The 15,778-nt window shown below is 35.3% G+C and overlaps 1 protein-coding gene across 2 annotated transcripts in view; it reads right to left on the bottom strand.

Annotated features, from left to right (window-relative positions):
- ADAMTS6 (ADAM metallopeptidase with thrombospondin type 1 motif 6) overlaps positions 1–15,778 on the bottom strand; it is a 153,473-nt gene that overhangs the window by 53,285 nt on the left and 84,410 nt on the right. For both annotated transcript variants that reach the window (XM_086479195.1, XM_086479196.1), the window contains exons 11-12: positions 7,631–7,738; positions 860–1,005 (exon numbers count right to left, since the gene is read on the bottom strand). In XM_086479195.1, the coding sequence (XP_086335321.1) occupies positions 860–1,005; positions 7,631–7,738 (254 nt within the window). The remainder of the gene's footprint in view (positions 1–859; positions 1,006–7,630; positions 7,739–15,778) is intronic.

Genomic DNA, 15,778 nt, shown 5'->3' with positions numbered 1-15,778 from the left:
ATGACGAGAACAAAGTAGAGAGTAATAAAACTATCCTTCTGCAAAGACCTATAGCTGTGATGAGGCAACCAGAACAGGACAAGCAGCAATAGAAAAAAGGAGTGATTCATTCAGCAAAGAAGAGCAATGGAAATAAGTAAGCATTCCTCATTTGAGAAGAGTTAATGACAGAGAGGAGCACTTACCTGACAAACCTTCTCTGGAACACTGCTCAGGACATTGGAAAGCAGACAGATGACAGGGCCAGTACAGAAACACACAACAGATAAAGCTGTAGTGGAGAAGCTGGCCCCTCTTGAGAGAGAGTAGATGGACCAATAGGGAGTAGTGGCAAGGAGAGAAGTCGCTGAATTGTTTTAAGAGTCAGTGGGAAGTCACAACTAAGTGTTGGGCATGACAGCATATAAATGTATTATAAGCAACACAGTATTACTAACTATGCTTTATATGTAAGTAGTTGTATGCAATAGCTTGGAAATACTGTGTTGATTTTTTTAATAAGTAACTGGCAATAGTTATTTTGTACCCTAGACAAGCATTACAGGTAGTATGTCTTAAGAAAGAAATCTATCGAAGGTATAATTTAAATATATTTTGCATGAACAGCAAGTTACAGAAAGAAAACTATTCTGGTTACTGCTAAATATAAATCCAGCTATCTTTACAATACATAAGATGCATTAAAAATGTTAAAAGTATGTCTAGTGAACTTCTGCTGTTTAAGTGTTTCTGTCTGCTATTTTGAAGACAGATGTTGGCAAACTAGCAAAACATTTTTACAGATAACATGTGAAACCACAGTTCTGAATAATTTCCAAATGTGTCTTTTTGTTGGCTCTGGCTTACTTTAGCTACTTACGCTGGACTGTCACAGTGTCTTATAGATGAGGAGACTCCTCCCCCGCAGGTCCTGCTGCACTCTCCCCATATTGACCACGGACCCCAACCCCCATCTATGCTCTGGGGCCAAGTGCCAAAAGGTACGCACTCTCCCTGATAACACCACTGAAAGATTTCACAAAAAAAACACAAAATTAGCTTCCAGGCTGACAGAGTTATCAGGACAGAAAAATATAAGGGTCAGGCAATGACCAATTATAGGCATTAGCATTCTCTGTATAGATAACAAGACTTAATATTTTACTTTTTCTAGCCATGTTTAGACATTGGTGAGGGTGTGTGTGATTTGTTAATTGTCTTCACTAAGTCCTGAATTATAGGTCCCTAACACACACCAGAAGTTAAAGCAAGCTTAAAGCTTCATAGATCCTCCTTAATGTTTCACATTAAGGGAACTGCACGTTGCTTACATTCTTTTAAACACTAAGATTCGTTTCTACAATTAGTTTAGTAAAACACCCTCCACTTAGGATTCATGTAGGGGCTTCATTACGCAAAATGAAAAAATCCCCTGACAGAGTATTTTTAAGAAAATATTCCCTTCTAAAAAAGAAAATCTGGATGAGGTTACAATGGAAGAAGAATTGTTGCAGTACTTCATTTATACTAACCCTACAGACATAATAAAAGTAGTGCCAAAGCATTGTTAGACATGGTACAGAAAATCATTATATAATAGTGACTGGCCACTTGTTCAGGGACAGAATGAACATACATGCTTCACTCATGCGAACACTTAAACTTTGCAATATTGTTACTTACATCAGACATATAAAATGACAGACAATTCACACAAATGGCTGTTAAAATAAGTTTATAATTTCCTTAGTCAGAAACCTTTTTTAAACCATGAAGAAAGAATCCTTGAGCCCAGAGTCTGACCCACACTCTAGTGTCTAGTGCATCACTGAGAATCTGCTCAGATAGATAACCCTTTCCCACAGTTATAGGCTTAGGTGAGACAGTAGAGCACAGGCTCAGGTCTACTGCGACCTGAATCTGCACATTTCACTTCCAAAAGGTAGGCATCTGTTGTTTAACTCCCTTGAATTCCCATAAAAGTCACAGTATTGATCCTTTCCGAAAAGAAACCCAGACAACTTCTGTGTCCCAAGTCAGCCATATGAATTTGACAAAAAGCAGTGAGACATGCACAGGAGACATGGATGGATAGGCATATCCCTGCCCACCCACAAGGCCCACTGAAAGACCCAGTGTTGACTTTATACTAACATAGCAAAGTCAAGTTTTCTCTTCTCCTGAGTGCTAAGGCTAACCTAAAGCCTCAGTCCCAGCAATGTGGAACATACATAAAACAAGTAAATACAGCCATTCACAATGACCTGCACTACTCTAGATTTTTCTGAAAGCAAATCATTACTCAGAAAAAAAAAAAAAGGAGTTTGATATGAACAAGGATTGTACAGAGTGTTAAAGAAAATTAATAAAACCCCTCATCTTTTCAGTATACATTTCATTTTGAATAAAAGGTACTTCTAGACTGTCAAACATGTCTGTAGCTCTCAAGAATGTACATGAAAATGATACATTAATATTACAATGTGTAGCTTATCATCAGCAAATGCACCTAGATACAACAGTTTTTCATACAAACACATGATACCCTTTAATATAGTATCTCCTTATTATATTATTTCCTTGTTATTTACAGAGTAACAAGTGAAACCTGTAGCATTATTTTTCTAGCCATGTTCCTCTTTGTTTCTTCTCTCAAAACATTTTTATGCTTCATGACTTCTTTTTTCTCTGTACCTGCTTTAAAACACAGCTGATACAATCCAGCACATTTATAAGCCTCACCTTCTATCAGTTAGAGAAAGAAAAAACAAGCATTAATGTGGCCACAGAAAAGATAAAGCAGACTATTTTAAATCTCAAGTTCAAAATGCATTGCCTTTTCTACCAGGCCTGGTCGGGACAGAGTTTTCCTCATAGCAGTTCGTGTGGTGCTGCGTTTAATGTTTGTGACCACTGTGGATAACACACTGATCTTTTCGCTATTGCTCAACAGTGCTTGCACACCATCAAGGCTTTCTCAGTTTTTCAGCCTGCCACCCAAGTGAGTAGGCTGGGTGTGGGCAAGAGGTTGGGAGGGGAGACAGCAGGGACAGCTAACCCAAATTGACCTACGGATATCCCATACTCAACAGTAAAACTGGGGGTAGGGGTGTATCTGAAGTAGCCACTGCGCAGAGACTGGCTGGACAATAGTAGGTTGGTGGGAGGTGAGCGATTGCCTTCGATCCCTTGTTCGCTTTTTCTTTCTTTTCCTTTCATTTACTAAACCATCCATCTCAGCCCATAAGTCTTCCTCAGTTTTGCCCTGCTGATTCTCTCCCCCATCCCTGAGCGGGTAGTAAACGAGTGACTGGGTGGGGACCTACCTGCTGGATGGGATCAACACATCACACTCTTCTTCAGAAAAAAAAGCAAAGACACATGGTTTCATGGAGTCGTACTGAGGAAAGAAGGCTTTATCCTTCTTGGAGTTCTAAATTTACAAATCGGAGGTTTATGCCAATGAGCAGGCAGCCATCAGAGGAACGTATCCTTCATATTGAGCTTCTCTTAAATCCAGGCCATCACTGAATGTCTGCATAACTCATAATGCAGTCCATATAGCGAATTCACATTTTTATCTAGTATAGATACATCCATCTGGCACAGTGTTTTGCAACGCCTCTAATGGTACAATTATGATGGAGAAAGAAGTATTTCTGTGAATTACACATGAGGGATTAAAATCTTCTGGTTTTCTTCTCATTATAGTGATAAATTGATAATGATTTATTAACTAAAGATAATAATCTCCTTGCAGTATTCTGTTAAAGATGCCACACAAATACATGTACAGTTACCTAATGCTAAAGACAAAACCTAAAAATTAAAATGCTTACAAGAGAAAAAATGTATGCTAATAATTTAATTAAAGATACATTATATACGCTGCAAGCATGTCAAAAACAAAGTTAAAAAATGAAAGACACTCGGAGTTAAAGTTTAACCCACAAGAATATCACATATGTAAAACAGAACATGCAAGTCATACAAACCATCCTAACTCTATATCGTTATGACTCTATACAGTTGGCAGGTGCATTTTACCTGCTTTATTTTTCCAAAGCTGTGTAAAATCCCTGTACTCTGTAATTTCCTCTGTCGTGCAAACATTGTCTTCCACATTCCCATGCTTCCCTGTAAAAACTCCTTAAATCTTGGGTTTTCTCCTGTACTGAAGTTAAATCTGAGGAGTTACTGTTTTCTTTGGTGTCTCTTCTTAATTTTCTAGTGAAAATTTATCTTTCACCAGAAGCCAGTGATGCATAGAATCTCTGTCAGAGTAATTAAAAATTACCAAAATCTTCATTATTTCTAATGGGACTACAGAAATATGGTTCTTCCACAAATTATAGCAACCTCACCTGCTATAATGAGGTAAGGACTATTGAGTAACCAATATATGAAGAAACAAGATGAGGTGACAGCTATTTTAAAAGAACAATCCCTCATGAAAGGTTTAGAACTGCAACATGAATTCTTCTCTAACATTGAATAAATAATTTTCAATTAGTTTAACTAGAAAGACAGTGGTGATGCATTTGAGTATGCATAAACGTGCAAAAAACTGAATAATGTAAACAGCCTGAAATTTTTCTTACAGACATCATTAACGATAAAATAAAACATGATATTGTGGCACACTGAGATCATTTTTATATGAATATTAGTTGTTTAATATGACTAAGATTTACAATAGTATGCTTTTAGAAATCTCACAGAGCAAGTACTCTAATATTGAGTAAAAGTGATTTCATCTTCTGTAGGGGGGAAAAAAACAGATTAAGTCAATTTAAATTTGCCATCTCAATTTCAACAACATATTTTCAATCATTGCTTCTACAAATATATTGCAAGGAAACTTAAAGTCCAATAATAACTTAAATTTACCTTATCATAATATCCAATAATAACTTCAATCATCACACAATCTAGCTATTTAAACTGTCCTTTCAGCACACAGTGTTTTTACTTTTTGCACATTTTCCCATTTACATCCCTGCCATGGATCTAAACAATGATGTTAGAAAAGGTTCCTTTTTTACTACTTTAAATTCAAAACCAAAATAAACATTCCTATCAGTCTTGTCTTATTGTGTTATATGCACAATTTCCTCATCAGAGTATTTTTAAAATACCTATCAGTTATTTACCTTCATAAACATGTCTCTGGGTATACCAGAGAGAAACTTCGTGTATATTTAAAATTGTTATTGCAAATTAGGAGACAGTGTACCTTTTCAAACCCAGCCGATACGTAAAACCCTTCACCAAAGCACCAACATATTAAAGCTTCAAAACAGAACAGATGTACAAGTTCCATCAGCAGCAAGAAACCACTCTATTCTCTTTCCCTTTATGCAGAAGACAGCTGAGTAACTTTTATAGAAAACATTCTAAAAACCTTTGGACATAGGCAGACATCTACTGTGGAAAATTTCCACCCAAAGAGTCAAAAGTTTGTCAAGTTTATAAAAGCAGCTGAAAGAAGGTTTTATAATAGAGTGTTAGGCTATTTTAATTGTAGAAATCCCTCACAACTCTGCCAGTAAGACATGAATGCACAGTGCATCAAATTTTGCTTTGAGTTAATAGTTACACCGAATTTACATTAGTGTAACTAAAAGCAGAAACTGATCCTCCAAATAAGATGAAGTACTCTGAGATTCTGTTAGGCCTTTAAAGCAGAGAACATAATTTTCTTTTATTTGGACACAGTCCAGCAAAGTACGGCCTAATTTGGTTGTGGCCCTTAGGTATGACTGCAATATAAATCATCTACTACTACTACTAATTATTATTATTATTTATAGATTTGTAACCTATTATTTTCTTCTTAGCATGTTGTAAAGAGAACTACATATTTGGAAAGAGCTCATGATTTCTGGTTTTTTGCTATTGGGAACTATTAATTTACATGAACCTTTGAAGCTGCAGTTTACAGATACAATTCTTAGTTGTTAACAGGCATGAACAGTTTACCTTTGTAAAACAGTATTGATTCTCTTGTTTCCCTCTAAAATCTAAGGATGGAACAAGATACTGATGATGGGAATAAGAAGTTTTGTAGCGAGCAAACTTACAGAAGCCTCTGGCAAGTGGGCACAGAAACAGTGTCTTAAAGCATCTCAACTTGCTCATTGTAGTCTTACAGTTCAAAAAAATATAAATCAAGGTAAATTTTTTCTTGCTATTGATAAGGAGTGGTGATTCCAAAATCAACCTAGACTGTTGATTTAGGAGTAAGAATTCTAACATTTTCTATTACTCTAATAAAAGGTAACATTTTTGGTGGAATGCAAAGGTCTCTCTATTTTCATTGGCTAACTCTAAGTGCTCTACTTTTTTAAATGACCCCTTCAATGAATTTATTTAACATGGCTTACCAATATTTCCAAACTCAGCATGGAAAAGCCATCAGAACAATGCTAGATCATGGGCCCTGAATGAAGCCATCAACAAGCCTTAATAAACTGTGACAGCTGCCCAAAAGCTTTCATTCTTTTTAGTTTAAACATCAGATTGCAAGTCAAACTACAGTGTAACCTTTGTTGAAACTAGCCCAGCTAGCAAGGCAAAAGTCAGAATGAGAATAGGTATCAGTTGTCGTTGCTAGGAAAAAATCCAATCTGGAGCAGTAAAACTTATGGACAGATGCACCAACTCTTGGTCAGATAGCAGAAATTATTTAATATAATAAGCCCTCTTCACTTTGTACAAACCTACATAAAATATATTATCTTGAAAAAAGGCATATGGAATCCACTTTTTTTCCCTGTACATGCCCTGTAAATTACTAATTGAAATATTTCTCCCTCCTCTTTAAGATCTGTATAGATTTTGCCTTGTAATTGAGAAACATTCTTTTCTATTTTTAATCTAAAACTAAGTTTCAGAACTTTGTCTGAAACTACTAAGAAACAGACATTGTTTTAAAATCAAAATTCACATCTTCAGACAGATACAGTAGCACTAGACTTATCTATTGCAACGTTGACTTGCTGTACTTTTGTGTACGGTAGAAGAGTTTATCAGACTGCACAGCAAAGTCCTTTAAATCCAAACAATTATGCAAGGATAACTGAATACTAGAAGAACAATTCAAACTCAAAGCAGAAAGGTCACTGGTAAATACGCACTTTTAGAAAACTCTCTTACTAAGGCAACACTTTTTCTGAATGCTTGTGTGACTCAGCTTATATCTGAAGGAATAAAGATTTTTTTTATCTTCTAACAAAACAACAGAGTTCTGGCTCTAGATCTACATTACGCATTTTCAAAGTCCATGCCAGACCTAGAGTTTTAACAGTCCTTTATGGAAGAGTGCTATAAAATTTAATAAAGATTAATCTAAGGAGTTTTACAAAAATCACTCAAAAAATATACCGAGATTATGTAATAGGGTTTGGGTTTTTTGATCCAGGCTATAGGATTTTATAGCAAGGATATATGTTTTATTAAATTACAACTATAAAATAATTATGAAATAATTCGTAGGACACTCCTATTAGGATGCAGATGTATTCTGAAATAATAACTCTTTTTTCAAACTCTTATAGTTGCTTATAAGTAGTTTAATTTTCTAGTTCTTTCTTCCTGTAGTCTTTAAACAATAAATTGCTTCTTCAAACAATAAATTATTTGTACTCACCCCCTTTTCAATGCTCCCTGTTTGGCACAGAGTACCTTCAGCTGCTGGAATGCTGTTGGTAACACAGCGGTTACTTTTGCTGAGGCACCAGAGCTCTCTACACACTTCCTAGGAAAGAAGGCAGAAGCAAGTTCATCAGAATAAAAGCCTAACATTGCTTTCAGTCCTCATACACACACATATACACAAATTTATTTTGAACAGAGACTATTAAGAGTGGGCTAGAGACACAAATTTATAGATAGTTGTGAAATACCGTGCAGCAATTTCAAAGCTACCATATTTCACCTAAGAATATTCTGCAAAAAAGAAATTCTGGAAGCATCAAATTATAGACTACAAGAACGTGTTTTTCACACCTGCCATGCAAGTAATGTTTCATAGTTGCTTTTTTCCTTGGTTAGTGCTAATACTTGGTTTAGTATATTTTAGTGTTTTAACAGCAGTCTTCAGATGTGCTGTAGTATCTCCATTACTGTCACTGTCTGCCTCAAAATTACATGGTAAAGGGATACTATTAATTCTGAAATACAAAACAGCAACAATATTTTTGTTTCCTTATTTAAAACCAAAGTTTGAGCTTAGACTAAAACAGTGCACTTGTATTCAGTAATAACTAAGCTATGTATAATATTATTTCCTTTAGGCTTTTTAGATTTGCAGCTGATATTTCATAAATGATTTAGCCTACCCTATTTTTCAATGTTGTCAGTGTTGAACAAACAGAGGTTTTCAGATCACCTTTTTCCCTACCATATTTTCTCATTTGGTTTTGCACATTTACTCATTTAAATTAAGCCAGTCCTGTTGACACTGGAGAATTTACCTTCATAAACATGTCTCTGGGTATACCAGAGAGAAACTATCTAAGGGCTGAAATTCATAATGTGGGCATGATCCAAAGCTGGCTGAACACTGGAAATCTTCATAGTTGCTTCAGTTGCCCTTGGATTTGGCTATGTATGCAGAATGGAATCAGAAGTGTTTTGCTTTCACAGTAAATGACTTAAATGATAATGTTTCTTCTATTACTTTGAGATCTTTGAGAGTTCACAACCCCCTTACAAGTACTTTCTATTTTTAAGTTTTTTTTTTTTAATTTGAATGATACTCAGACCTTTAAAATGATCTTATGATAGTCATTACTACTTCAATTATTTAACTGCTGCCTGAAATCATATCCTACAAATAATCTTTGTACAGATTCTATTGTTGAACCTTGGTACAAAAAGCAAATATGAAAAGACAGTGTGAGTAAATTAAAGTTATTAGGCACCCCCCCAGCGCCTCCCCATCCCTCCCCTGACGTTAAGGTCATTGTTTCTCTGAGAAAATGAATGAGTATCTGGTACCTAGGCTATTTTTTCTATACACATCAACAGGAACAACTGATAAATCTTACCCTAAGATTCATGTCTCTTGCATTGTACTGCATATACAAATGGATTATTTATATATTATTCACTAGCAGCTGCAGTAACAGTTCAACAGTTCAAGCTTTTCTTGAATAATGCAAATTCTTTTCCAAGTTTAAAATCAGCTGGTGCCCATTCTTGCAGGACTGCTTTTAGTTTCATGATTAGTAGAAGCAACGTAGCTCTTTAAAAATCCATTAAAAGCATACCGTATTAGAATGGTCTGAAATTATGAGGCATGAGTACTGACGACTTCAAGTTTCCACTCCATTTTTTTCAATTAGGCCTAAACTATTTCATCCTCTTTGTAGGGTGGCTCTACGAAAACTTAAGCAAATCATTGAGCCTCTTTTTAGAAGAAATATTGCCAATTGTAAAAGTGTAACTGCAGCCAATGTAGAACTACCTTACTTTTCAGATTAGAATTTTTCATTGAAGAAATGTAAACAGTATAAATATTTACTTACTTAAATCTCTGAGTAAAACACTTGCTTTTGCCACTCAGCTGATTAAATTTTCAGATTAACATATACACCCAAAACCAAATACATGGTTTAAAATACCAAATAGAACATTGAAAGAACAGAAGATAACATCACAAAGACTACTCAAAAACCTTACTAGATTACAAATTTCACAGACATTAAGGTGCTAAAATTCAACACTGAATCAAATGCACATCTAAATCAACCATGAATCTAACTTCAGTACAGTATGGATTTCAAAGTGAAAACACAAAATCAGTTCCTTTCAGACACAGTATGAAGTGCTCCTGTCATAATCCTGCTTTATTTACTTTCACATTTAATTCACTTGTTCATTTTGTTGGGTATGATTTGTGTCATTTACTTGCTTACATTTCATGTGTGGTTCACATTGTCAATTAAAAGTGTCAGACTGTGACAATTGTACTCATGACCTTGTGTTTATTTTGTATGTGATTAGATTCAGATGTTTAAATTAATAGCTGTGCTGATTTTGTGAAGTTTAGATCAACGTTCTGAAAAGCCAAAATTTCAATTGCACTGAGAAACAAAGATTTCAAGCATTCCACTACAGACAGACAAAAATAATCAGATCTGGATAAGAATCTGGCATTTGAAAACTTCTATATTTAGGGTCATTTGAATCCAGAATTCTGGTTTGTTCTCCAGAGTTTATGTGCAGAATTTAACTTTTGATATGCCTACACAAGTATACCATCGATATATTAACATATAAGGAAGTGATAATTAAAATACGTATTTCATTGCTAGGCTACTGTATTCCCAAACAAGGGTGCTTAACAATTTCCTTCTGATAGGATTCTTTCTGTATACTCAGGCTTCTTCATAGCACTAGAGACCTACAAATTCACTGATCTAACATCACCCAGACATTTTAATTCCAAACAAATAGCCAGTTGAACTGCCTGAATTAATGGATAGAGCACTCCAAAACTATTTTAGTCATTCATCTGTTTGCAGGATGATTCTAAGCATGTCAGCTCACCTCCCGACTCTACAAAATGAAAAATATATTTTCTTTCTTCCTAAATTGCTTTGGGATGTATCATGAAAAGCACTACATCAAAACCAGATATTATTACTGACATAGTCTAGTAGTCCTTATTCAGACCTTAATTTCAGCAGGAGTTTGCTCCAGTAAATCCCTAACGACAAAATGAAAGTAATGTAAAAGTACTATGGGATGTATCATACTACTAATATTTGAGCAAAAACCTCTGCTTAGATCAAAAAGGAGTTCTGTTTCAGACATACAATATCCCAAAGTCAACAGAATATTTCCTTTTGGAAAACTGTGTGAGACACAGAGGATTTATTAACTAAAATAACACAATGTATCAATTTGTGGAAGTAATTTATATTAAAACCAAGAAATTAAAATATTTTTAAAATTTCTTTTAAATATAGCCAAATTTATTTAAGTTGTTTATTTTCTCTCGCTGTTTTACATTTAAAAGAAATAGTGGAATCTGAAGTACGTTCTCCATCACCCTGTACATGAAATGAAAAATAACATTAATGGTCATCTGAACACAAATAAGGTATCTAAAAAGAAGTGGAAAATCCATCTGTGCTGTTATTTCATCAAATGAAAATGGAATTATACCAGGTAATACTATGACTATGTCTTCTATATTTTCAGCTGATTTTGGAAAGTAAAGAGCGAAGTTCTGACTAAGGTGCACAAAGCTTTCTGTTCTACAGCTCAGCCCTATACCTGGTACTAGCTTAGGTTCATAACTATTAATTTGAGCTACTTCCTTACTACCACCAACCTATCTGTAACATCTCTAAGCAACTGTTTTTAATCAGCCAGCCTTAAAAACACATGGGGAACTGCCCAGGTCAGGTCAGGCCCAAAATCACTTGTAGAAAGTATACTGCGTTTTTTCACACACTAACACACACACATGCATGCACACACACACCCCCCTCCCCCCTCCACCAACATAAGGTGACCCTTTAGGGTAGCCTTTTCTTCATTGGTGGACACAGGATGAAGCTAACGTATCGTTTGCCAACATTAAATTTCTGTGAATGATTTACCGAAACTGAGAGAAAGAAGCATAATCTGAAAATTAATCAACGACCTCAAAGTCAGTCTCCAAATATGTGGATTTAATAATGACTGATTTGTAAAGCAAAGAATGGAAAGTGTTTTAAAAATCCAGGAAACATAAACTGAAGCTGAGGCCTTTCACAAGATCAAGACAAGATAGATGACAACCTGTAACGGTGTATCTTAGGGCTCCATGACTTCAGTTTGGAATTCGGGTGCTTGTATTTGCAGTAAATTAAACAAAGCTGAACCAATCTAGAGAAAAAAAACAGCAAATCAAATTATCTTCCTTTTGCCTAAGTGTTACCAATGATGGAGCCTCCTTCTGTTGTGTCATGCAGAGTTACATATAGGCATTTCAAATTATGTAACATCTAAGCATCCTATATCATAATCATCATAAATAGTAACAATACAGCACAATGAAAACTCAGTAGTATGAGCAAAGATCAAATTGCTGTGCTGTTCTTTATGTTTTCAACACTTATGAAAGCCTCCAACAAAAGTCAGCAGTTTGGTCCAAAATATTGAAAAAATAAGATGGGATATACATTCAAAATGCATACTAAACTATGATAATTTGGGAGTTTCATTTTTTGTTCATAGAATTTTAAATGTTAATTAGGATTTTATGTTACTTCGTCATGTTTAATCTATAATATGCTGCATCTCTTGATGAGCATTTGCTAAACAGAGCATAAAAATAATCAGCTAGAATTGTAACTTACAATGCAGACCTGAAAAGCTTCAACCTAGAGTATTTTCAGCCTCACTGCTGAAATACTGCTGGCAACATGATTCAAACTAGAAGACTATAATTATGGGTGAACTTCAGAAGGTTCAAAGTTAAGTTCAGATAAGCACCCAAAAGTTATCATTTTAGTGCTCTGCCTCCAAATCCTCATTAAGCGGTGCAGCATGTTGCGAATCACAACATGCTGAAAGAATGTGAAATAGAATCCAAAGTTTAAATTGCACATTTGTATTATGTTCTAGCATACTTTCCTAAATATTGGGTGCTTATGTGAACCTTATGGAAACTACAGAAGCCCCACAAGGTCAATCACCTCCAAGTAGCATCTTCCCTTTCAAACCCATGCAATCTATCCCATCTTTATTCAAACCACATTCCAGTATCCGGAATCTCTTTATTGCTTCTACTGTCATCTAATGCACTACTCCTGCTTTTCCCTTGCACTTTTTAAACAGATCCAGGCATATTGGTGTTATGTCTGTGTCTCTTCTGAAAAAGAGAGAAAGAAAGAGAAAAAGAGAGAGAGAAAGAGAAAGGGGGTTTGGAGACAGTCCTAGGAAAGAAGAAAGCAGACTACAGGAACTTGTTAGAAAAAGATACTAAAAGGATGTAAAACTACCTTACGATTCAGAAAGAGGAAAACTTCTCAGATTTCCCTTGGCTATACACATCTTAATCTTAAAAAAGAGAGGGAACAAAATTCACTTTAAGAATAAGCTGAAAGTGTTTCAAATGTTCTTAGTTACAAGATGATCCTGCAATTCCTTACACAAAACTTTAATCATTCTAAATGCAAAAGGTCTGCACAATAGCGATGAGAGGTTTTGCACTTAACCAGGAAGATGTTATGAAATGGTAATTAACTAATGGTAATTAACTTTACGGCCACTCCCCATAACTCATTGAAAACTCCCTAGAGACTACTAATGTGAGGGACCTATTGAAGGCAGTAGGAACACTCCTGATGCTGAAAGTATATCTTCCTTCTGCCTGCTTACAAGCAGTTAAGTTCACAGCTTGAACTCTGTCTGTCCTCCAAAACGCTCTAACAAAGTGTGAATAAAAACTAGTATTTCAGTTTAAAGCTATTTTCATTGGCAAACTAACTGGAGAACTTAATTGCAAACATAAGACCATGACAAAGAAGAGAGCTACTGTCATCAGCTAAAATACATTGCTTGATGAGTTAAACTCTAGTGTGAAATACCAAGAGCAGTCCTGCTGATTTCAGTGAAGCCATGTATGCAAAGGAAAGGAGAGTTTGTCCCCTTTTCCCCCTCCTCAAAGTATTTACTGACACCAATGAAGTTGGAAAAGAATAAAATGCAAAAAGGTATACCAAAGAATTGCAAAGCACCATCTCTGAAACCCATGCTAGCAGCCAACAGTTTCACAGAACATAAAATGCACCACAGCAATATCAACCATATGCATAAAATATTAACTGCTATTAAAATGTCTGAGGTTTTAGCCTCTGTCCTAAAAATGTGGGGACCAGCTCTGAAGCAAATCATTATTTTGAACCACGAAATCTGTAAGTTACAGTCAGGCGTATTCCAGGTATTATTTAAACCCATAAAACAGAGAAATTCAAAGTCAAAGACTGTAATTCTTTCCTGAGTTAACCAAGGGACAGCCAACAGCCCACTGTTACTAGACAGATGCTCAAAGGTTAAGGACATAACGGGTCAATGAAGAAAGTTCTCCTTACACTCACCAAAACAAAAGCATTTTAAAAGGTTCTGAACTATCAGGGGAACTGGCATAAAAACAGAGTAAAGAACTGAGACACACTTGACAATCAGCAGAAGAGAATTCACACTAACATCTCCCTTCAAGATGTAGCATATCCAGCAGCTACATAAATGATCAGGAACTAGCACTGTTCCTAATAACCTCAAAATATCCCGCTGCAGTGAATCCAGTAAGATACCTGAACGTATGTGTTGCATTTAGGAAAAAGCTATATGTCAGTATAATATGGTGAAATTTCCACCATTACAATTTGACTCACTGTAAGTCATAAATTTAACATTCTCCTAAATCTGAAATAGTACCCTAAAACTGAAGCATTTTAAGTACCTTGAGACATTGCCTCTCACTTCTTTATTCAAAGTATCTATTTCTTCACTTAAATTCTCTAAAATTGCCCATTTATCAGAAATGGTGGAAAGTATAGTATAAAGAACAATGCACATGTAACATTAGAAGGATCACGTGTAGTTTTATTTTTTCAGCTCAAAGATCTAAAACATCTCTTTGAATTCTTGTCCAACAATTTGCTGAAAAATACACGGAAATCTAACCAACAGCCACGACGCTTTTGCTAGAACAGTTCTGTCTGTAAGTGACTAAAGTTTAATTAGGTCTAGTACTTAAAATAGTATCAAAACAACTACCAAAGAGCTCCTTTTAAGGTCAGATTGGCTCCTTGTCAGTAAACACACACACAGAAAGGCAGAAACTTGCAACCCCTTCAGTACTTTAGTTCTGATGCCTTAATTGTTCAAACACCTCTCCATGTATTTAACTTTAAGTTCCTAAGTGAGAAAGGCTTCAGGTACTTAAATGTGCAAAACTCTTTGCGGGGTTAGAACATGTTCTATGATCAAAAGCAACAGTTTAAAATAAACATACAGAGGGAACAGATGAGGAAATACAGGAGAAAAGGTAATGAACACAGATTAATATTAAACCTAGATGGTTGAAAGAGGTAATTTTTCTAAAGGTTAGTAAGACATTAGGACAGAATTCCAAAGCAGAAGAAACATGAAGATTTTCCAAGTTACTTTAAAAACACCAGCTATCTCAGCTAACCAGAGCCCAAATGAGACTTGTAATTTTTTGGCCTTTTATTTGAGAGTTCAACTGTTCCTCTTGTCATGTCTCACCATCACAAAATCAGTAAAGAACACGAGAAACAGGCAAGCAATTTTCTCCAAGATTTCCTTTTGGTTTAGAACTTAGTTCCTTCTGGGTCAATAAACCCCATGTTGGAAATCCTGACCTACCCCTTTTTTACCAACCACTTTAAATAAAAATGGCAAAAAGAAAGAAATTAGTATATGAACTACATCCACTGTTAACTAGGGATTTTTACTATGTTTTTCAATCCATAGTTGCACATGTGTCTGTTAGAATAAGATCAATGAACAACTAATGGCACCTTCACGTGAACAGTACACCAAATAGGAGTATCGAAAGCACTGACTGTTTACTTTTGATAATGAAAGAGTTGAGCAGAGTATTCAACTGAAGTTTTTCCTGCTATTTAGATCTAGTTCCACTTCTCAGTTCTAAAAACCTTTTCATACACGAATACCTCCTTCTTGTGTGGATATTTTCCATCTGCACTACCAGCTTACAAAGACTTTTCTTTTTTCCCCCCTTTAAAATTATCACTTTAAGTCTGTA

The sequence above is a fragment of the Leptosomus discolor genome, chromosome Z (genome assembly GCF_034619465.1).
Source record: "Leptosomus discolor isolate bLepDis1 chromosome Z, bLepDis1.hap2, whole genome shotgun sequence".
NCBI classification, from domain to species: domain Eukaryota; kingdom Metazoa; phylum Chordata; class Aves; order Leptosomiformes; family Leptosomidae; genus Leptosomus; species Leptosomus discolor.
This window is presented reverse-complemented; position numbering and strand designations above follow the sequence as displayed.